At 45.0% G+C, this 22,073-nt stretch overlaps 1 protein-coding gene across 1 annotated transcript in view; it reads right to left on the reverse strand.

Annotated features, from left to right (window-relative positions):
* SRMS (src-related kinase lacking C-terminal regulatory tyrosine and N-terminal myristylation sites) overlaps positions 1–22,073 on the reverse strand; it is a 53,424-nt gene that overhangs the window by 14,069 nt on the left and 17,282 nt on the right. Inside the window, exons 2-4 of the mRNA XM_087720840.1 lie at positions 10,297–10,418; positions 2,879–3,045; positions 237–378 (exon numbers count right to left, since the gene is read on the reverse strand). Coding sequence (XP_087576966.1) covers positions 237–378; positions 2,879–3,045; positions 10,297–10,418 — 431 coding nt within the window. The remainder of the gene's footprint in view (positions 1–236; positions 379–2,878; positions 3,046–10,296; positions 10,419–22,073) is intronic.

A 22,073-nucleotide genomic window follows, 5' to 3' on the forward strand; every position in this document is an offset into this window, starting at 1 on the left:
AGTCTAACAGCTATTGCTATTGCTATTGCTATCATGGCTTATCATTTTCTCCATCTAATTTCGAGCTGGGGGAAGTCATTCACATTTCCTTTTGCTCAGTTGGTGGATTCAATCTAGGACCCCCACACCGTTCGGCTCTGGTCTACTCATGGAGGATTTGACTAATCCACCTCTTGGGAAACAGGCAGACGAGGCACATTGCGCAAGGGAGGATACGTCTCCTGCGCCCCACAAACCTTGTTTCATAATTTTGATGGCCACAGGCACTGTGTTCTTCCACATTCCTTCCCACACTTCTCCAAAACATCCTTCGCCCATCTTCCTCCAGAGTTGGAATTCAGACCGGGGACGTTCCCACTGATCCACCTCAGACGTTCTCTGTAGAAGGGGCAGAATGAGAAACAAACGATCACAGAATAACAGAGTTGGAAGGGGAACTTAGAGGTCTTCTAGTCCAGTGGTCTCCAACCTTGGCAACTTTAAGACCTGTGGACTTCAACTCCTAGAGTTCCTCAGCCAGCAAAGCTGGCTGAGGAACTCTGGGAGTTGAAGTCCACAGGTCTTAAAGTTGCCAAGGTTGGAGACCACTGTTCTAGTCATCCATTCTGCTCAAGAAGGAAATTCTACCATTTCAGACAAACGGTTGTCCAATCTCCTCTTTAAAATCTCCTACAACTTCTGGAGGCAAGTCGTTCCCCTGACTACTGGTAAGTGTTCTAATTGTCAGGAAGGTTCTCCTTAATTCCAGGTTTCTTCTCTCCTTGATTAGTTTCCACCCATTGCTTCATGTCCTGCCTTCAGGTGCTTTGGAGAATAGTTTGACCCCCTCTTCTTTGTGGCAACCCCTGAGATATTGGAAGACTGCTATCATGTCTCCCCTAGTCCTTCTTTTCATTAAACTAGACATACCCAGTTCCTGCAACCGTTCTTCATATGTTTCAGCCTCCAGTCCCCTAATCAGCTTGTATGCTCTTCTCTGCACTCTTTCCAGAGATTATTTTTTTTATATTCTGGTGACCATAACAGGCCAGGCTTGGATAAAGGGATTAAAAAAAAATCTAGAACCATGATGGCAAACCTATGGCACATGTGCTGAAAGTGGCATGCAGAGCCATCTCTCTCTGGGCATGCAAGCCATCGCCCTTTGCTCTTCTGGATTCCAGTGTGCCGGCCAGCTGGTCCTCATGTGCGCAGCAGCACCGAGAAACCAGCAAGAGCAGCCACCGAGTGTGCATCTGCGCACCAGGAAGATGACCTTCCAGTTTACAGCATGCACATGTACAACGGCCAGGTGGTCTTCTTGTGCGCATGTGTGCCAGAAACCGGAAGAACAAGTGGCCAGCGCACACGCGCTTGCCGAAAACCGGAAGATCATCTTCCGGGTGGGTGCATGCGCACTGGGAGGCTGCTCTTCCGGTTTCCAGCACTCACAATGCCTGCTCGCTCGTGCATCCATTTTGGCACTCGGTGCCGAAAAGGTTTGCCAACACTAATCTAGAACATAGAATAAGAAGGTTGTAGTGTCACCAAGATCATTGACTCCAATTCAATATTGTTTTATTTATTTTTTTCCCCAATCTAGTCTACAACCAGGGGTGGGTTTCAACCGGTTCGCGGCAGTCCCCGCGAACCGGTTGGTCAGCAAACCCGGGAGTAAGTAACTTCCGGGAACGGCAAAGGGCCCACCCGCCCGCCCGCGTTCCTTACCCAGTTTTGATGAGTTCTGCGCTTCCACGCATGCGCAGGACGCATACAGTGCCTGCGCGATCCTCCAGGAGCAGCTGGAGCATCGCACAGACGCTAGTATGCATGCATGCGCTGCGCCCGTGCACGAGGACGCCGCCGGCCCCATTCCAACCGAACCGGTTGGAACGGGGCGAGAAACCCACCCCTGTCTACAACCCTGGAGATTCCTGATGGTGGGGAATTTCTGACTTTTTAGGATCAACCGTCAACCGTCGAGGAAGAACCTGCAGTCTTGGAATGCCTTGGAAAAGACATTCAGATGTCACGTTGGGTCTCTAGCAGGGGTGAAATTCAGCAGGTTCTGACCAGTTCTGAAGAACCGGTAGCGGAAATTTTGAGTAGTTCGGAGAACCGGCAAATACCACCTCTGGCTGGCCACGCCCACATCTCTTCTCTGTCTCCCGAGTCCCAGCTGATCTGGAGGAAATGGGGATTTTGCCTCTGTTTATTCCACCAAGGATTGTATTTGTCTTTTTGGCTCCTGCTGCTCACTGCTAACATCTGGGCTTTAAATAGTTTACAGGAATGAAGGTAAATATATGTGTTCCAGCATAAATCCTGCAGGTTCCAATCTGTGGCATATTCTGGAGAGAGAGAGAAGTTCCCTGAGGATGGGCTCCACTATGAGCCCGAACGCTTGGAAGAATAAAACTTTGGTTGCGGTGATCGACTCAGAATGGATCCTGTAAAATGTTTACTTTTGGAAGGGGGTGATTGAAATTAACCGCTTGATTTTTGAGAAGAAAATAACATTTCAAAAGAAAAACCAGAAGCTGATAGAAAGGCAAAGATAGAGAAGCACCCGGCCATTCCCCCCAAAAAAGTCTCACATCCAGCCCCTGGAAGTTTGTCAAGAGCCAAGGTGGCGCAGTGGTTAAATGCAGCACTGCAGGCTACTGCTAGATCAGCAGGTCAGCGGTTCAAATCTCACCGGCTCAGGATTGACTCATCCTTCCGAGGTGGGTAAAATGAGGACCCAGATTGTTGGGGGCAATATGCTGACTCTCTGTAAACCGCTTAGAGAGGCCTGAAAGGCCTATGAAGCGGTATATAAGTCTACTGCTATTGCTATTGCTATTGTCAGGGGTGGAGGGAAAAAAATCACATAGTGGTGCCATGTTCTTCTACTTACCTTCTGGATGCAAGGCTGAGACAAAGGGCAGTCAATGATTTTCCAGTTGGCTCTGTAATAAGCAAGGAGCTCTTCCAGACTCGGGAAGACGTGAGCCTTTTCCAAGTAAAAACTTCCGGCAGGATTCGAGAAGATTCTGAAATGTCGCACTTTGCCATGGTTGCGAACTGAAGATTGAAGGAGAAGATGATACGATTTGGGCCAAGTTTGCAATTTCCCTTCCTTTAGTTTAGTATCCACCAGCATTGCTTTTCACTCAGCTCTGTGATATTTTATTTTATTTACACTTTACTTATTTGTTTACACTTCACTTTATTTTACTTTGCCTTTATTTTCCGTCTTTAGTATTTTTACCAGTAACTTAAGGTGGCGAAAGTATCTAATACTCCTTCCTCCTCCTCCGAGGTGGCACAGTGGTTAAATGCAGCACTGCAGGCTACTTCAGCTGACTGCAGTTCGGCTGTTCAAATCTCACCGGCTCAGGGTTGACTCAGCCTTCCATCCTTCCGAGGTGGGTAAAATGAGGACCTGGATTGTTGGGGGCGATATGCTGACTCTGTAAACCGCTTAGAGAGGGCTGAAAGCCCTATGAAGCGGTACTGATATTGCTATTAAAAACCTTCAGTGTTGGAGCACCCACAGTTTCTGGAGGCAAGCTGTTCCATTGATTAATTGTTCTGGCTGTCAAGAAAATTTCTCTTTATTTCTAGGTTGCTTCTCTCCTTGATTACGGTATTTTTCAGAGTATAAGAGGCACCTTTTTCCCTCAAAAAAGAGGCTGAAAATCTGGGTGCGTCTTATATGCTGAATACAGCGTTTTTTGCCTCATGAAACCCTGCCCTCTTCACCAAAATGGCCATGCTTTGTCTTTAGGAGGCTTCCAGAGTGCTCCTTGGGGCTGGGGAAGGCAGAAATGAGCAAAAAATGGGCCGTTTTTTTGCTCATTTTGGGGGGGGCACCCCCCAGGAGCACTCTACAAATCTCCCCTGGTCCTTCTCTTCACTAGACTAGCCATGCCCAGTTCCTATAACCTTTCATCATGCCCTTTTTAAAAAAAAATGGGGGGGGGCTTTTTTTCGCAAAAAACGGGCCATTTTGGGGAGGCCTGCAGAGTGCAAAAACTTTTTCTTTAAATTTGCCTCTTCAAAATCTTGGTGCTTCTTATACTCCGAAAAATACCGTCGTTCCCACTCATTACTTCTCGCCCTGCCCTTAGGTACTGTTGACTCCCTCTTCTCTGTGAGAGGCCCTCAAGATCCTGCTGAGGTGGTGAACCCAGAGCCAACTCCAGAATTTTATTTTACCTGTCTTGGTAGTATTATCACTTAACTGTACCTACCATGTAGATAAGACTTGGCTGACATCTGGAATTTTTGCTTATATTTGAGCGAGGAGCCTGCCACTCACATCTGTTACTTCTGGTCCTGGTTTCAATGACCATGAAAAAAATAATTCCTGACCTTCTTCCTCATGGCACGTTTCTACGTATCTGAGCACCGATAGCTTGTCTTTAATTGGTGTTCATTTCTCCGGGCTCACCCTGCCAAGTTTCATAGCCATTTTCTGGAATATATTTTGTAGGATGGATGTTAACAGATTAACGGAATTGGAAAGGACCTTATAGGTCTGTGATGGCGAACCTATGGGACATGGGCCACAGGTGGCACGCGGAGCCACATCTGAGGGCGCGGGAGGCGTTACCCTATGTCAGCTCCAGCACACATGTGTGTGCTGGCCAGCTGATCTTTGGCCTTCCGGAGGGCGGGAGAGGCTGTTTTTGCCCTCCCCTCTGCCCTCCAGATGGCCAAAAATCAGCTGGCCAGTGCACGCATAGGCGCTGGAGATGACATAGGGTAACGCCTCGCGTGACCTCAGATATGGCTGCGTGTGCCACCTATGGCACATCTGCCATAGGTTCGCCATCACAAGTCTAGTAGTTAATGCAGCGCATGGGCATGCCTTTGGTACCCAAACAGAAAAACGTTCGCCATCACTGTTATAGGTCATCTAGTCCAAACCCCCACTCAAGCAGGAGACCCTACACCACTTCTGACAAATGGCCGTCCAATCTCTTCTTGAAAGCCTCCAGTGATGAAGCTCCTACAGCTTCTGTTCCATCGGTTGATTCCTCACACTGTCAGAAAATTTCTCCTCATTTCCAGCTTGAATCTCTCCTTGATCAGTTTCCATCCATTGTTACTTGTCTGGCCTTCAGGTGCTTTGGAAAATAGTTTGACCCACTCCTCTCTGTGGCAGCCCCTCAAATATTGGAAGACTGCTCTCACGTCTCCCCTGGTCCTTCTCTTCACTAGACTAGCCATGCCCAGTTCCTATAACCTTTCATCATATGTTTTAGCCTCCAGTCCCTTAATCATCCTGGTTGCTCTTCTCTGCACTCTTTCTAGAATCTGAACATCTTTTTTATACAACCCAACCAAAGATGGGTTGCCAATTTTTTTACTACCGGTTTGGGTGCACTCCCGCACACGCTCTTATGTGCGTGCAACGCTTCTGCGCAAGCACAGAAGTGTCCAGGCGGATGGGCGAAGCCTCTCACCGCTGCTACTACTGGTTCGGCTGATCCGGGCTGAACCGGCAACAACCCACCTCTAGTGGTGACCAAAACTGGATGCAGTATTCTTACTAGGGCTTTATAGAGTGGTATTAGTACCTCACTTGATCTTGATTGTATCCCTCTGTTAATGCAATTTAGGATTGCCTTGGCTTTTTTGGCTGGCGCTGCACACGGCTGGCTCATATTTAGCTGGTTGTCCATTAAGGCTCCCAAGATCCCTCTCACAATCACTGCTATTAAGTAGAAGTATAATCTTTATTGTCACTGTACTTAAAAACAATGGAAATTAGTTAAGCCTGGTTTCACCCAGCCTGCCCTTATAAGAAGTCTCCAAGTCATATTTGTCTTCTGAGCTCTCTCCAATCTGAACAATTCCCTAGAAAAGTGTCCAGAATATGCCGAACCAAAGGTGATCTCACCAACCACAAGGATGTCGCACATGTTTGATGGGAAATTAACATTTCCCATGATTCCCTGAGAATCAGGGGTGGGTTTCAACCGGTTCGCGGCGGTCCCTGCGAACCGGTTGGTCGGCGAACCCGGAAGTAAGTAACTTCCGGGAACGGCGAAGGGCCCACCCGCGGTCCTTACCCGGTTTTGACGAGTTCTGCGTTTCCACGCATGCACAGGACGCATACAGCACCTGCGCGATCCTCCAGGAGCAGCTGGAGCATCGCACAGACGCTAGTACGCATGCGTGCACCGTGCGCATGCACGGGGACGCCGCCGGCCCTGTTCCAACCGAACCGGTTGGAACGGGGCGAGAAACCCACCCCTGCCTGAGATGAATTAAGAAGTTAGAAATGCCTCTGGGGAAAAACACTTGAAATTAATCTCTGCATGTTTTGAAAAATACACCAACCTTTCCTGCATCATGGATGTTGGCCCTAGGTTGGGAAAAACAGGAACAGATGGAGGCTGAGGCAGTGACTCTACCTTTTCCTTCATTCGTGGCATATTTTTTTGGGGCTAGGAATTGCATGCACAACTGTCATTCGGAAGGTTTCCTGGTGTTTAGCTCAGCTGTGCCAGGCAGGTGCCCTCCAGCTGTGTTAACGTTGGAATTTCTGGCTTGGGATTCTGGGGAATTGCAGTCACCACAATTCACGGCTGCTCAGCTGTGAAAGGATGAGAATTCTAGATGGCCTATTGCCATCGTTAGTCATTCCTAATTGTGCAAAAGGCTTGGTGTGGCTTGAGGCTAGCTCATCCCTTGCTCCATCCAACATGTGTAGGCAGAATACCTTTGTTTATTGCATCACTCAGTGTAATTACACACAAGAGAGGGAATTGGAGTGCGATTAGTAATTAACATCTTTTTTTTTTCAGATCCAAATTTTCTGGAATGAATTTATCATACAGATTAGGGTGGAGGAGACACTCATGTCTTTTGTGTTGCAAATTGGAAAGATTTGTTTTTCAGGGTGCCTAGGGATTCCTCGCACAGCAAACAATTCATCCTGCTTTACTGCTCAATATCTAGAGAAATTATCTGATTGCCTGTTAGCTGTAACACGTGAGCAACTGAGTTAAGGCCCTGTTTCTCTTTAATCCTGATAGATGTTAACTGCATCCTTTCTTCCAGCTGGCCAATTGTACAAGGAGTAGAAACATCTTATGTAATAGCAAATAATGAGAACATGCTGGCTGGAAAGGAAGGAAGGAAGGAAGGAATGAAGGAAGGAAGGGAGGGATGGAGGAAAGAAAGAAAGAGATCTTGATGAGGAAGAAAGGAAGGAAAGGAAAAGAAAGGAAAAAAGAATGAGAACGAAGGAAAGAAGGAAAGGAAAGAAAAAAGAATGAGAAAGAAAGAAGAGATCTTGATAAGGAAGAAAGAAAGGAAGAAAAGAGAGCTTGATGAGGAAGAAAGGAAAAGAAAGAAAGGAAAAAAGAATGAGAAAGGAAAAAAGGAAAGGAAAGAAAAAAGAATGAGAAAGAAAGAAGAGATCTTGATAAGGAAGGAAGGAAGGAAGGAAAGAGAGCTTGATGAGAAAGAAAGGAAAGAAAGGAAAAGAAAGCAAAAAGAATGAGAAAGAAGGAAAGAAGGAAAGGAAAGAAAAAAGAATGAGAAAGAAAGAAGAGATCTTGATAAGGAAGGAAGAAAGGAAGGAAAGAAATCTTGATGAGGAAGAAAGGAAGGAAAAGAAAGCAAAAAGGATGAGAAAGAAGGAAAGGAAAGAAAAAAGAATGAGAAAGAAAGAGATCTTGATAAGGAAGGAAGGAAGGAAAGAGCTTGATGAGGAAGAAAGGAAAGAAAGGAAAAGAAAGGAAAAAAGAATGAGAAAGAAGGAAAGGAAAGAAAAAAGAATGAGAAAGAAAGAAGAGATCTTGATGAGGAAGAAAGGAAAGAAAGGAAAAGAAAGCAAAAAGGATGAGAAAGAAGGAAAGGAAAGAAAAAAGAAAGAGAAAGAAAGAGATCTTGATAAGGAAGGAAAGAGAGCTTGATGAGGAAGAAAGGAAAAGAAAGAAAGGAAAAAAGAATGAGAAAGAAGGAAAGGAAAGAAAAAAGAATGAGAAAGAAAGAAGAGATCTTGATGAGGAAGAAAGGAAAGAAAGGAAAAGAAAGCAAAAAGGATGAGAAAGAAGGAAAGAAGGAAAGGAAAGAAAGAATGAGAAAGAAAGAGATCTTGATAAGGAAGGAAAGAGAGCTTGATGAGGAAGAAAGGAAAAGAAAGAAAGGAAAAAAGAATGAGAAAGAAGGAAAGGAAAGAAAAAAGAATGAAAGAAAGAAGATCTTGATAAGGAAGGAAGAAAGGAAGGAAAGAGAGCTTGATGAGGAAGAAAGGAAAAGAAAGAAAGGAAAAAAGAATGACAAAGAAGGAAAGGAAAGGAAAAAGAATGAGAAAGAAAGAAGAGATCTTGATAAGGAAGGAAGAAAGGAAGGAAAGAGATCTTGATGAGGAAGAAAGGAAAGAAAGGAAAAGAAAGCAAAAAGGATGAGAAAGAAGAAAAGGAAAGAAAAAAGAATGAGAAAGAAAGAAGAGATCTTGATAAGGAAGGAAAGAGAGCTTGATGAGGAAGAAAGGAAAGAAAGGAAAAGAAAGGAAAAAAGAATGAGAAAGAAGGAAAGAAGGAAAGGAAAGAAAAAAGAACAAGAAAGAAAGAAGAGATCTTGATAAGGAAGGAAGGAAGGAATCCAAACACATTCTAGGTTGTCTTTTGGACTGAGTTGTGCAAAACACAAGTGTCTGCATTCCAAGAACAACTTCATTTTCACCCTCCCCAGTCCCTCAAAAGTTGCCAGGCTGCAATTCACAACCCACTTAGCTCTTGCGAACCAGAAAAGCTGAACGGTGACAATTGCTGCCCCGCCCGTAACTGATCCAAATCCTTTAGCAAAACAATCACCAGCACCACCTAACCAAAGGCAAAACTCCGCATTGAAGGAAAGCAAAATAAATGACTTGAGTCTGCCTCCTCCTGCGTCCTCGTTTTACCTGGTGTTGATTTGCCTGGCTGCAAAAATATCCCGGTGGTTCCTATGGGAGGGAGGACAGAGAGCCGCAAAGCTACCCTGTCACCCTTCTCCTTGGAAGACCTGCTTCTGTTGCTAGGAAATATGAGTGGGAGGCCAGGCAAAGCAGGAACTGCACAAAAAACGAGTAACCAAAACTGCCCTGCAAGATCTACCAGTGTCTGGTTGTCTGTGAAAATAAACTAATTTTACAGTGTTTGATACTTCTGACAATTAAGCAGAATGGTGTTGGCTTTACAACTCAGTGCAAAATACATTAACCCAGGGGTCTCCAACCTTGACAACTTTAAGCCTGGCGGACTTCAACTCCCAGAATTCCCCAGCCAGCTTTGCTGGCTGGGGAATTCTGGAAGTTGAAGTCCGCCAGGCTTAAAGTTGACAAGGTTGGAGACCCCTGCATTAACCCATTTTTCTTTCTTTCTTGGAAACTTCTTAAGAGGAGTTGGACCCCAAATCCCAGAATCCCCCCCCATCAGCCTTAACGATATCCCCTCCCCTCCCTCTATTTCAGGGGGGCACAGTAAGGGAAAATCATTTCTGCACAAGGCAGAAAGTTCCAGAGTCCATACAATTCTTAATGTGGGGCCCTTGGTGCTCTCTGAGCTTGGTTATTTTTCTTACAGATGTTTTCATTATCCAATTAGAGACCAAACTCCACATGTTACCTAGTTGGGTAATGAAGTATTTGCAAGAAAACAATCAAGAACCAAGGACCCGCAGTTGTCCTTCCTCTTTCCTCCTTTCCCCTTCCTCCTCTACAAACCCCACTTCCTTCTAGCACTGATGATGTTACCTAGTTGGGTAATGAAACATCTGCAAAAAAAAACAACCCGCCAAGCTCAGAGAGCACCAAAGACCCCAATTTTAGCCAAGCTGGTGTCCACGATGGCGTGAATCTCTACCTGTTTTTATGTAGTAAAGAGCTTTGGTTGCAGAGGTGGTATTCTGCCGGTTCGGATTGGTTCGCCCGAACCCGTAGTGGAAATTGTGGATGGCCTCGCCCACCTGCCCCGGCTCTATGGCATTCCATTTACACCCCTTTTTTTTTAGCTAAAGCGCATGCGTGGAAGGCTGAGTGCATGCCCGCGCTCACATCTGCAAACCGGTAGGGAAAGTAAGTGAATGCCACCTCTGTTTGATTGTATTATCAGCCCCGCCATCAAACCATGGCTTGGTTTGTTGATACCATCACAATCACCATCTTGAGTTGGTTGACCATGTGACCATGGCAAGAGATAATGGAGAAGAATCCAGCTGGATCTTCAACATGGAAGACCCAGATCCAATTAATCCTAAAAACAATTCAGCTTTGGACGTTGACTATGATAAGAGGTCCACCTGTGACGTGAAGAGTAGGGTGTAGCTTACCCGACAGAGAGTATTCTCCCTTGTTACTCTCGCTGTCCCGAATAAGGAAGGAGCCGTGGTGATTAGGGGGGGAGAGAAGTAGCTGGTTCGCTTTATTTCTTGTGATTCCATTTATGTACCAACTATGAAGAAAAGAGACGGGAGCTAATTAAACTATAAGCCAACCTTTCAGTTGTCTTCAGTACAAGTAATAAGGAAAGAAAAACATTTCAAACTCCTAAGTCATGTTCAGGGCACCCCGGAAGTGTTTTCGGTTGTTCCAGATTTTTTTTAAAAAAATTGTTTTGTTTGAATTTTGTTTAAAAATATTTATACAGTGCTGGTACACTGGAACATGCCCGTGAGGTTTGAGACACAGTGTTTCATGCTTATCCTTTACATAAACAATGAAATTCCATCATCTCTTGCAAAACAGTGATTCATTACTTTGGCTTCTCGTGCACGGAATATTTTCAAGTTCAGGAAAAGACCAGTTCTGCTCATACCATCTCTCTGAGACTTCGTCCAGATATTTCCATGTTTTAACCATGATTAATTGGACGACTGTAATTAAAAAGGCATAGCCATTTCTTATTTGCAATGTTTTTTTCTTCTTCTTCTGGCCCTCAAGTAGGTGAGGGATCCTTGGTGCTCTCTGAGCTTGGTTGGTTTTCTTGCAGACGTTTCATTACTTCAACTAGGTAACATAATCAGTACTAGATAACAGGATGATGTTACCTAGTTTGGGTAATGAAATGCCGGCAAGAAAACGGCCAAGCTCAGAGAGCACCAAGGACCCCTTATTTCAACCATGAGCTATAAATATTCCCCTTTATTGACATTAAAGTGGCTCAGTGTCTAAGACGCTGAGCTTGTCGATCAGAAGGTCGGCAGTTCAGCGGTTCGAATCCCTAGCACCGCGTAACGGAGTGAGCTCCCGTTACTTGTCCCAGTTTCTGCCAACCTAGCAGTTCGAAAGCACATAAAAATGCAAGTAGAAAAATAGGAGCAACCTTTGGTGCGAAAGTAACAGTGTTCCGTGCGCCTTCGGTGTTTAGTCATGCCGGCCACATGACCACAGAGACGTCTTTGGACAGCGAAGTCGGGAAAGCCTAGCACATATATGCAAGGGGAACCTTTACTTTTGCCTTATTGACGTTATGTCACAAAGCTGGCTTTGGTGGAGATTGAATTGAATTATACAAGATTCAATCTTGGATATTCTCTTGTAGTTACAATATTACAGCAGAGGTTGGCTGATGTTATTCAAGGTTAAAGACTCTGTAAGGTATGACTCCTATTGACTTCCATGGACACATCTTACCTGCAGTCTTACAATTGCTTTGGAGATCTCCCATCCAAACCTTAAGTAGGTGTGGCTCTCCTAATCCAAATGTACAGGTGTCTTATAGGTGGCCTCTGGCTCAATAGTAGCAATTTTAAGAGGGATCTTGGATTGTCCCAGCAGACAATCACTTAAATATGAGCCAGCCTTGTGCTGCAGCTGCCAAAAAAGCCAATTCAATCCTACGTTGCATTAACAGAGGGATAGAATCAAGATCATGTGAAGTACTAGTACTGTTTTATAAAACTTTAGTAAGACCACACCTGGAATACTGCATCCAGTTTTGGTCGCCACATTATAAAAACGATATTGAAACTTTGGAAAGAGTGCAGAGAAGAGCAACAAAGATGATTAGAGGACTGGAGGTTAAAACACATGAAGAACACTTGCAGGAATAGGGTTTGTCTTAGTCTAATGAAAAGAAGGGCTGGGTGAGGGGACATGACAGCAGCGTTCCAATGTTTGAGGGGCTGCCACAAAGAACCTATTTTCCAAAGCACCAGTAGGCAAGACTAGAAACACGAGATGGAAACTCACCAAGGACAGAAGCAACCTAGAACTCAGGAGAAACAGAACAATTAATCAGTGGAACGGCTTGCCTCCAGAAGTTGTGGTTGCAATCCATCACTGGAAGTTTTTAAGAAGAGTTTGGACAACCATTTTTCTGATGGTAGTAGGGCAGTGGTGGGTTTCAAAAAAATTTCGAACCTACTCTGTGGGTGTGGCCTCCTTTGTGGGAGTGGCTTGCCAGCCATGTGTTCTCTCTCTCTCTCTCTCTCTCTCTCTCTCTCTCTCTCCTTTTTTCCTTTTTGTGACCTGGTGGGAGTGGCTTGCCGGCCATGTGTTTTCCCTCTCTCTCTCTCTCTCTCTCTCTCTCTCTCTCTCTCTCTCTCTCCTTCCGTCTCTCTGTCCTTTTTTCCTTTTTGTGACCTGGTGGGAGTGGCTTGCCGGCCATGTGTTTTCTCTCTCTCTCTCTCTCTCTCTCTCTCTCTCTCTCTCTCTCCTTCCGTCTCTCTGTCCTTTTTTCCTTTTTGTGACCTGGTGGGAGTGGCTTGCCGGCCATGTGTTTTCTCTCTCTCTCTCTCTCTCTCTCTCTCTCTCTCTCTCTTCTCTCTTTCTCTCTCCTTCCTTTTGTCTCTCTGTCCCTTTTTCCTTTTTTTCTTTCATCTCTTTCACTTTTTCTTTCTTTTTTTCTTTTTTTCTTTATTTCTTTCTTCCTTTCTTTCTCTTTCTCTTTCTCTCTCTGTGTGAGTCTGCGTGTGTGTGTGTGTGTGGTGGGTTTCAAAATTTTTTGGCACCTCTTCTGTAGGTGTGGCCTGCTTTCCGGGTCCACTGGTGGAACCTGTTCTAACCGGTTCGGTAGATTTGACGAACCGGTTCTACCGAACTGGGGCGAACTGGTAGGAACCCACCTCTGTAGTAGGGTCTCCTGCTTGAGCAGGGGGGTTGGACTAGAAGACCTCCAAGGTCCCTTCCAACTCTTATTGTTCTGTTCCGTTTTGTACTGTTCAACCAAGATCAGCTAGGAAGCTTCCACCGGCTTTGATGGATTAAAATTACAAGATGCTATAAAACACTCATGAAGAAATGGCCTTCATCTCCCCCTACCACAAATAGAGAGAAAAAAATCAGAGCAAAGGGAGCAGGCATGTTCCAATGAAGCAATTACAGGCACGGAAAGTTTTAAGCAAGTGGTCTTCATCAAAAGAAAAAGAGCTCCAAGGTAGATTTCTCGTCTCAAACCTCAATGGAATAATTAGCCTTTCTTTTGTTTAAGTTGCCTGCAAGAACGGTCTTGTTTAAAGCTTTCGGTTAAGTAAAGGCGTCCTGACATGTGCTGGAAAGAACGAACCTCTTTCAGCGAGGGCTGAATTTTTATTCTTCCAACTTTCTCATTCCTCTGTTGTTATTGCTGTTATTAATATTTCCCATTCCTGTTTCCAGCCACATTTCCCCACAATTGGTTTTCTTATCCCTTCCAGATCCAAGGCCACTACACAACCCATGCTCTGTCCATAGACAGGGTCTCAAAGGGCAAGATACAAAATACAAGCTGGTCGGATATGATCTTGTCGACCACCCTCACTCTGTCAAGGACCTTGGAGTAGTCATCTCAAATGATCTACTGTATTTTTTGGAATATAAGACGCACCTTTTTTCCTCAAAAAAGAGGCTGAAAATCTGGGTGCGTCTTATACATCGAATACAGCATTTTTTTGCCTCCCGAAGCCACCCCCCCCCTTCACCAAAATGGCCGTGCATATCCTTAAGGAGGCTTTTAGAGAGCTCCTGGGGGGTGGGGAAGGCAGAAATGAGCAGAAAATGGGCCATTTTTGCCCCCCGCAGCCCCCCACAGCACTCTATAAGCCTCCATAAGGCTATGAATGGAATTTTTTGACAAAAAATGGGCCCGTTTTCACAAAAAACAGGCTGTTTTTTTGCTCGTTTTTGGGGCCCTCACCCACCAGGAGCACTCTGCAAGCCCCCCAAGGCTATTCATGCCTTTTTTGGGGGGGAAACCGGGCCCGTTTTCGAGAGGTTTGCAGGGTGCAAAAACTTTTAGAAAGCTCTTTAACTGATTGATGAGAATTACATCGATTAAGTGCTGTGCCAGCAGAAACACCTACCTATCTACTGTATTTCTCTCTATATATATTTTTTCTCTCTCTCCCTACTTCTACCTACCTACCTACCTACCTACCTACCTACCTACCTACCTGCACACTCTCTCTCTCCCTACCTCCCTACTGTATTTCTCTCTCTTTCTCTCCCTGTCTCTCCCTCTATCTATCTACTTACTTTAAAAAAAAATTGCCTCTTCAAAACCTTGGTGCGTCTTATACTCCAGTGCATCTTATATTCCGAAAAATATAGCAAGTGCCAGAGCTCACTGTAACAGCAAAAAGGCATTAAGTGTTGTTAACCTAATTTTGCAAAGCTTCTTCTCTGGTAATATTGTACTGCCAACAAGGGCATACAAAACCTTTGCTAGACCAATTCTCGAATACAGCTCGCCTGCCTGGAATCCACACTGTATATCGGACATTAATACAATCGAGTGAGTCCAGAGGTATTTCACGAGGAGAGTCCTCCGCTCCTCTGTTCACAATAGAATCCCTTATGCCACCAGCCTTGAAATTTTGGCCTTGGACAATCTGGAATTCTGCCGCCTACGGTCGGACCTAAACATAGTATGCAAAATTGTCTGCTACAACATCCTACCTGTCAATGACTTCTTCAGCTTCAACTGCAATAACACACGGGAAAACAAGAGATACAAACTCAAGGTAAACTGCTCCAAACTTGATTGCAGAAAATATGATTGGATGGTGGGGAAATGAAAGGACTTATATAGAGCCACTAAAAAAGCACCTTTGGGACAATCTCCTGCTTTGATATCTGAGTAAATTGTCACCTACTATTTGCTGTCTCTTGTTCTCCTTGGCTTCAGACCCATAAAACCCAACCGTTCAAATGTTCTGAACCAGAGGTCTTCAAACTTGGCAACTTTAAGACTTGTGGACTTCAACTCCCAGAATTCTCCAGCCAGCTATGCTGGCTGGAGAATTCTGAGAGTTGAAGTCCACAAGTCTTAAAGTTGCCAAGTTTGGGTACCCCTGCTCTAAACTCTCTTTGCATATTGGAGAGACAAAAACTCCTGGGAACGGACACCTCCCTGCAGTAAACGTTGCATCACAGATATCCTGAAATAATGAAGATATGTCATAAGATCCAGACCAAGTGATTCACACATCTCTGCGATTTTCTTCCACCTGGTCCATCAAGAGAAAATGATAAAAGCTTTCCAGAAGGGAAGGTGATGGAATGAGACATCAAAGAAGGTTGTGGACGCCCCATCAGAGCTCCAGCCTGGAGCTATGAACGTTCTGGGAGAAGGATAGGTCTTATAGCAGGGAATGGAAGACAGCTCTCCTTTTCATTCCCTAAATGGGGCAGAGGAATCTGAAAGCACCATAGAACTCCGTAAAACACCATTCTGGCCTCACGTTTTTTCTTCAGGTAGAACAAGTCAAGCCAGCCAGAAGATATTAGCATTACTTTAGACCACACTTGGAATACTGCATCCAGTTTTGGTCCCCACAATATAAAAAAAGATGTTGAGACTCTAGAAAGAGTGTAAAGAAGAGCAACCAAGATGATTATTAAGGGACTGGAGGATGTAATTTGACCCTGGGCAGCTTGTAAACAAATAACGTATTTTTCGGAGTATAAGACGCGCCAAGATTTTGAAGAGGCAAATTTTTTAAAAAAGTTTTTGGACTCTACAGACCTTCGAAAAACGGCCCATTTTTTTGTGAAAATGGGCCCGTTTTTTGTCAAAATAAGGGCATGCATAGCCTTTAGGAGGCTTATAGGGTGCTCCTGGGGGCTGAAGGGACAAAAATGAGCAAAAAATGGTGGAAGCCTCCTAAAGGCTATGCAGGGCCATTTTGGTGAAGGGGGTGGGGTTTCGGGAGGCCAAAAATGCTACATTCAGTGTATAAGATGCACCCAGATTTTCACTCTCTTTTTTGAGGGGGAAAAATGTGCGTCTTATACTCCGTAAAATACAGTAAGTTTGTATTGTTCTGTAGGAAGTTAGCATTCACCCCTCTCCAAGAAAAATGAAATATTTTAGGAAATATTAAAAGGACAGAACATTTCCCCTAAAAGGGAGTCAGAAACTCAGCCCCCCCGCCGCAACTTTGTCAATGGGCCATTAAGGCCTGAGCCAGTCTATTCTACATAACAAAGATCTACCTCCTTCAGGCAGAGCCATAATAAGAATCCCAAAGCCCTTTCATTACATCATCACCCAGCAAGGTTCAACCAAGCCTGGGACTCAGGAGAGCCTACTGAGGTGTCCCTGCACGGCCCCATGGGAGTCTGACAACCAATCAGAATACAAGCTCAAATTCAAAAGCCCAGAGAGGGCATAAAACTCAGGCACTCTCAGCATCTCTCCCCTTTTTTTTCTTCACCCAACATCTTCAAGGCACGTGATCCTGTCCACCATTAAAACCATCTTTCCAAATAGCCACCATTGTTTCCAGCGTCTTTCTCCCCACTTGGAACTGAACCCAGAGGGACATTTCTTCCAACACTTCCTTCCTCGGGTTTTCTTTTTCTCCGCAATAATTGCTCCGTTGGGACAGTTGAACAAAATAGCAAATCAATAAAACTGTCCAAGAAAGAAAGAAAAAAAAAAAGAAATATCATGGAGCCCATTGATCACTGATATTTATTGATTTAATTTATATCCTTCCTTTTCATCCAGGTGCTCAGCACAGCGTTCCCTCCTTTTCTTGGTCTCCACAACAACCCTGTGAGGATGGTTGAGCTGAGAGGGGGGAGGGAGGGAGGGAGGGAGAGGGAGGGGGAGAAGAGAGAGAGAGAGAGAGAGAGAGAGAGAGAGAGAGAGAGAGAGAGAGAGAGAGAGAGAGAGAGAGAGAGAGAGAGAGAGAGAGAGAGAGAGATTGGCTCAAATTCCCTTAGTCTGTGGCCGAGGGAAGATTAGAATCTGGGACTCTCGGAGGCCAGTCCATGACCTTCACTGCTACACCATTTTGATTCTTCCTTTTGCTCTGTGCAATCTTCATGTCTCCAAATTAAATCAGCGTTTTTTATCTGAGCAGCTTCCAGATAGGTGAACTTCAACTCCCAGAATTCTCCTCAGTGGCCATTCTGGCTGAAGAATTCTGAGAACTGAATGTACTCCCCCTCCCCACTAGAAATTAACCAGGTGGAAAACCTGTCATGCCCGCAAGCCATCTTTTCTTTTGGACTTCAAGCCTGCCACACTGTCTACTGTCTACTTTCCATTGTGGGGGGAAATGGGAGGGGGGATTATACAGAGTTGGGCGATATGCAGCCATAATAACATTCTTCTTAGAAAGCCAAGGTCATCTTTGTCTCTGGAACTGGCTGGAACTGGATGGGTGGAATCTAAACTTGTGGCAGTGAAAGATTGGACCATGTGATGGACTTGTGGGTGTGGGGAGGAAAGATCTTGAACTTTCAACTGGGTGGGAAAACCTGGAAGCTTTCAGACTCGGGTTTTTCCAGATGTGCCAACATGGCTCTTCTAATAAATTGGAACTTTGAGGAATCCTTTGCCTCAAACTCTGATTTAATTTTGGATGCTATTTGGAACCCTGACAAAAGCCTTGCTTAGATATATGTAACTAAGAAATCTGAAAATGATTTATTAGCTGGTTGGATTAGGGAATCCTGGGCAAAATGCCTGGACTGAAACATCATTTTTGTATGGCTGGAATATATAGCATGTCTGGCAACAATTTCACAATCTGGATGTGAATTAAGCCTAAGGCCACTTAACGTTTCTCTCTATGGCAGGTTGGTTGGGAGGCCTGGTGCGAAGGAACTCTGTGCAAGTCAATGGAGATAATAAGCTTCTCGTTTTATTTAAAGAGACAAACAAGGCAGAAGTGATAATTTTGCAAACAAGCCAGGATCATAAGCCAGCTTTAACTCGTGGTTTTGTCAACCCTGAAGCTGACCTGACTGAGGCCATTTTGAGGCTTCAGGGCTTCTTATTTTTGGCTTCTCTGGGACTTGTTAAGTGCCATTAAATCAGAGGTGGGTTCCTACCAGTTCGCACCTATTCGGTAGAACCGGTTCGTCAAATCTACTGAACCGGTTAGAAGAGGTTCCACCAGTGGACCCGGAAAGCAGGCCACACCTACAGAAGAGGTTCCAACATTTTTTGAAACCCACCACTGGTCCTTGGATATGATTATTCTACACTATCATGCTCATATTTATAAAACTCAGTGCCTCTGTGAAAGGTAAGGATGACTACTGCGTTTGAGGTGCAATCAGAACATTGCGTGTGTTGAAGTTGTTTTAACGCAAACCAAAGATGCCTTTTAAAAAACAAGTTTACATCCTATTCTTATGCATGCCAGTGCTGTGTGAGAGGTAATTTAAGGTGGTTCTGACAAGTGTCGTCGGCATCTTCATATCCGGTCACATGGGCGGCAAGCCACTCCCATCCGGTCACATGGGCGGCAAGCCACTCCCACAAAGGAGGCCACACCCACAGAGTAGGTTCGAACAATTTTTGAAACCCACCACTGCATTAAATGATAGTGTATCTCAGCCATTCCATAGATTTTTTTTCCATAATGATCTGTTCTTGAACCTGTCCTTCAGCTCTTCTAACAGTATCCAAAGCATCAGAAGGCAGGAGAAAGAAGCAACGGATGGAAACTAATCAAGGAGAGATCCAAGCTACAACTAAGGAGGTGTCAGGGATCCAAGTAACACCCCCAACGAAAGAAGACTCCAAGACTTGAGGTTCCTCAAAGTTCCATTTTATCAGAGATGTCCTATTGGCACATCTGGGAAAACCCGAATCTGAAAGGTTCCAGGTTTTCCCCACCCAAACGAAAGTTCAAGTCCCTGCCCAGCACCCACATGTCCATCACATGGCCCAATCAGGCACCATCCAAAACTGGTGATGCCTCCCAGTCACACCATTCCAGGTGCAGGGCAAGATGTCTTTGACTCTCTGAGAAAGGAATGTTAATTTGACTATATCTACCCCACTCCATATAATCCCCCCTCCCGTTTTCCCACAGCAATAAATGTGGCCCCATGCAAAAGATGGCTTCCAGGCCTGACAGGAGGAAATTCCTGAGAACAATTAACCAGTGGAAGGACTTGCCTCCAGAAGTTGTGAATTCTCCAACACTGGAAGTTTTTAAGAAGATGTTGGATAGCCATTGTTCTGAAGTGATGTAGGATCAGGGTGGTTGGATTAGAAGACCTCCAAGGCTCCTTCCAACTCTTATTGTTCTGTTCCGTTTTGTACTGTTCAACCAAGATCAGCTAGGAAGCTTCCACCGGTTTTGGTGGATTAAAATTACAAGATTATTCTGTTGCTTTCATTGCCACCGTAACTGAATTCATCCACATTGCTGCTGGTCATCTTCTCTTTCCTTCCACCTTTCCCAGAATTATGGACTTCTCTAGATCTTCACATAAAGTGTCCAAAAGATGAATAATTCAAGGCAGGTCAGATGCGCCTGGAGCGATAACGCTGGTTGATTCGTTGGATGATCCATCCGTTTGTTTCCTTGGCTGTCCATGCTTTTTTCTCAGGAGTCTTCTTCGACACTAAAGTTCAGACATGCGCTTCCTCTTCTGCTTCTTCAAAATCTAATTTTTGCTCCTTAGAGTATCACAGAGAATAGTATGGCTTCAACAGTTCTGATCTTGGTAAGTATAGATGCATCACAGCCTCCAGGCCTGAGGAGCGGGGGGTTCAGCCGGCACATTGTTCCGGGGCCCATGGAACACAAAGGGGCCCCACGAAGACGAATTTTAAAAAACATTTTACAAAACCAATTTTTTAAAAAGAAAAACAATATTGGATGTATACTTTATACTCTATACTTAAATGGTGAACATGTTAATGGAGTCATGTTAAGGGATGGGTTCCGGCTGCCACTACTGCTGGTTCGCTCAGGGATGCTCAGCACGCATGCGCTTGATGTGCACGCATGCACACTGCAACAAAAATTGCTCTGCACATGCACAGAAGGCAAAAATAAGATGGCGCCGCCTATGGCGCCACCGAGAGAACTGGTTCAAGGGCGTGGCAGGCCTGGGTTGCTGCCAGTCCCAGCGACTCAGGCCATTAAGTTACTACTGGTTCGGCCGAACCGGGCCGAACCAGTAGGAATCCAGCCCTGGTCATGTTGCCTAATGAAAGAGACAGCACTGCCCAGATGCACAAAGGAGGGGAATGATGGGCTCCCACCCACTCCGCTGATCACGCGAATACCACGTGCGGCTCAGTGCTACCTCCTGCGCATGCGCCTCCCCAGCAACCTCAATTGATTTCTTCCATCACTCCCTTTCTTTCACCCTTCCCTGCGGACGCGATTTCACTTTCTGCGCAGGCGCAGATTTACAGCCACTTGTGGGAGGGCGAAGTAAAGAAAGTCAACCCACCTGTGCCTCGTTTTAAGCAGGCGGGTACCTGGATGGATAGTGCAACTGTTCCACGGGGTGGGGGTGGGGGATGCATTGGAGTGTTTGGGTGCATGTGCACTGTCGCCCTCCGGTCCTCTTTCTCTTGAGTCGGGGCATCCTACGGACTGCTGCCCAGGCGGGGCTGAAGGGGAGGGGCCTGGCTTGAGCCAACCCTGCTCCCATGGGGGAGTTGAGTGGATCAGGTGGAAAAGTGGGGCCCATTTTATTTATTTATTTATTTATTTATTTATTTATTTATTTATTTATTTATTTATTTATTTATTTATTTATTTATTAGACTTATATACCGCTTCATAGGGCTTTCAGCCCTCTCTAAGCGGTTTACAGATTTTTAGCAAATTGAGTCAGACAAATTGCCCCCACAGTCTGGGTCCTCATTTCACCCGCCTCAGAAGGATGGAAGGCTGAGTCAACCTTGAGCCGGTGAGATTAGAACCGCTGAACTGCAGATAACAGTCAGCTGAAGTGGCCTGCAGTACTGCACCCTTAACCACTGTGCCACCTCGGCTCCTATATTAGTCTTTTTTTTTAAAATAAACTTTTTTATTTTTTCATTTTCATACAAATAACTACATGTATACCATTACATAACCATCGCTATTTTGTATTATTATTAAATATTATGTCAATTCGCCTTACCATCAACCTCCCAAGAACTATCATTGGCTCTTCTGCTCTCCATACACCATATTTGTATCCGATCCATCACTTTCTTCTCCCTCTCTCCTCCTCCCTACCTCCTTTCTTCCCTCTGTCATCCTTCTCTTCTCTACTTCCCCTTCCTTCCTTCTCCTCGTTCCACTCCTTCTTTCTCTCCTCCTCTCCCCCCCTGCTCTTTCTCCTAACCCTCTCTTCTTCCTCTTGCCTCTCTCCTCTCTTCCACACTCCTCATCTCATTTACATGGTGTATTTCAGCATCTGAGCGGGGCCCATATTAGTCTTGTTCCAGCACTTAATAATCCTCTTGGCATCCCTGACAGCCTCCTTCATGGCTGCTCCAACACCAAATATCAACAGTGTTAATACTTTTCTTATCTTCCTTCCTAAAGTCCAATTTTTACTTCCACAGAGTTCACATAGAACCCCACTGCCTACCTTATTCTAATTTCATTGTTTTTCATGAAGGGCTGGGAGGCTAAAACATAGGAAGAACGGTTGCAGGATTCGGGTTTGGCTGGTGTAGAGAAAAATAGGACAAGGGGTGACATGATAACAATGAATGTTGCTTACTATTTTACTTCTATGTATTGTTTGTGTCTATTGTCTGTACCCTCCCTTCCTTATTTTATGTAAGCCGCCCTGAGTCCCCTCAGGGAAAAGGGCGGCCTATAAATACTAATAAATCCTAAATCCTAAATATCCCAGTATTTGAGGGGCTGCCACAAAAGAAGAGGGGGTCAGCTTATTCTCCAAAGCATTAGAGGGTAGG

This window comes from Thamnophis sirtalis, unplaced genomic scaffold, assembly GCF_051295495.1.
Source record: "Thamnophis sirtalis isolate CommonGarterSnake01/CBP01778 unplaced genomic scaffold, rThaSir2_p1.2 scaffold_7, whole genome shotgun sequence".
Classification (NCBI taxonomy): domain Eukaryota; kingdom Metazoa; phylum Chordata; class Lepidosauria; order Squamata; family Natricidae; genus Thamnophis; species Thamnophis sirtalis.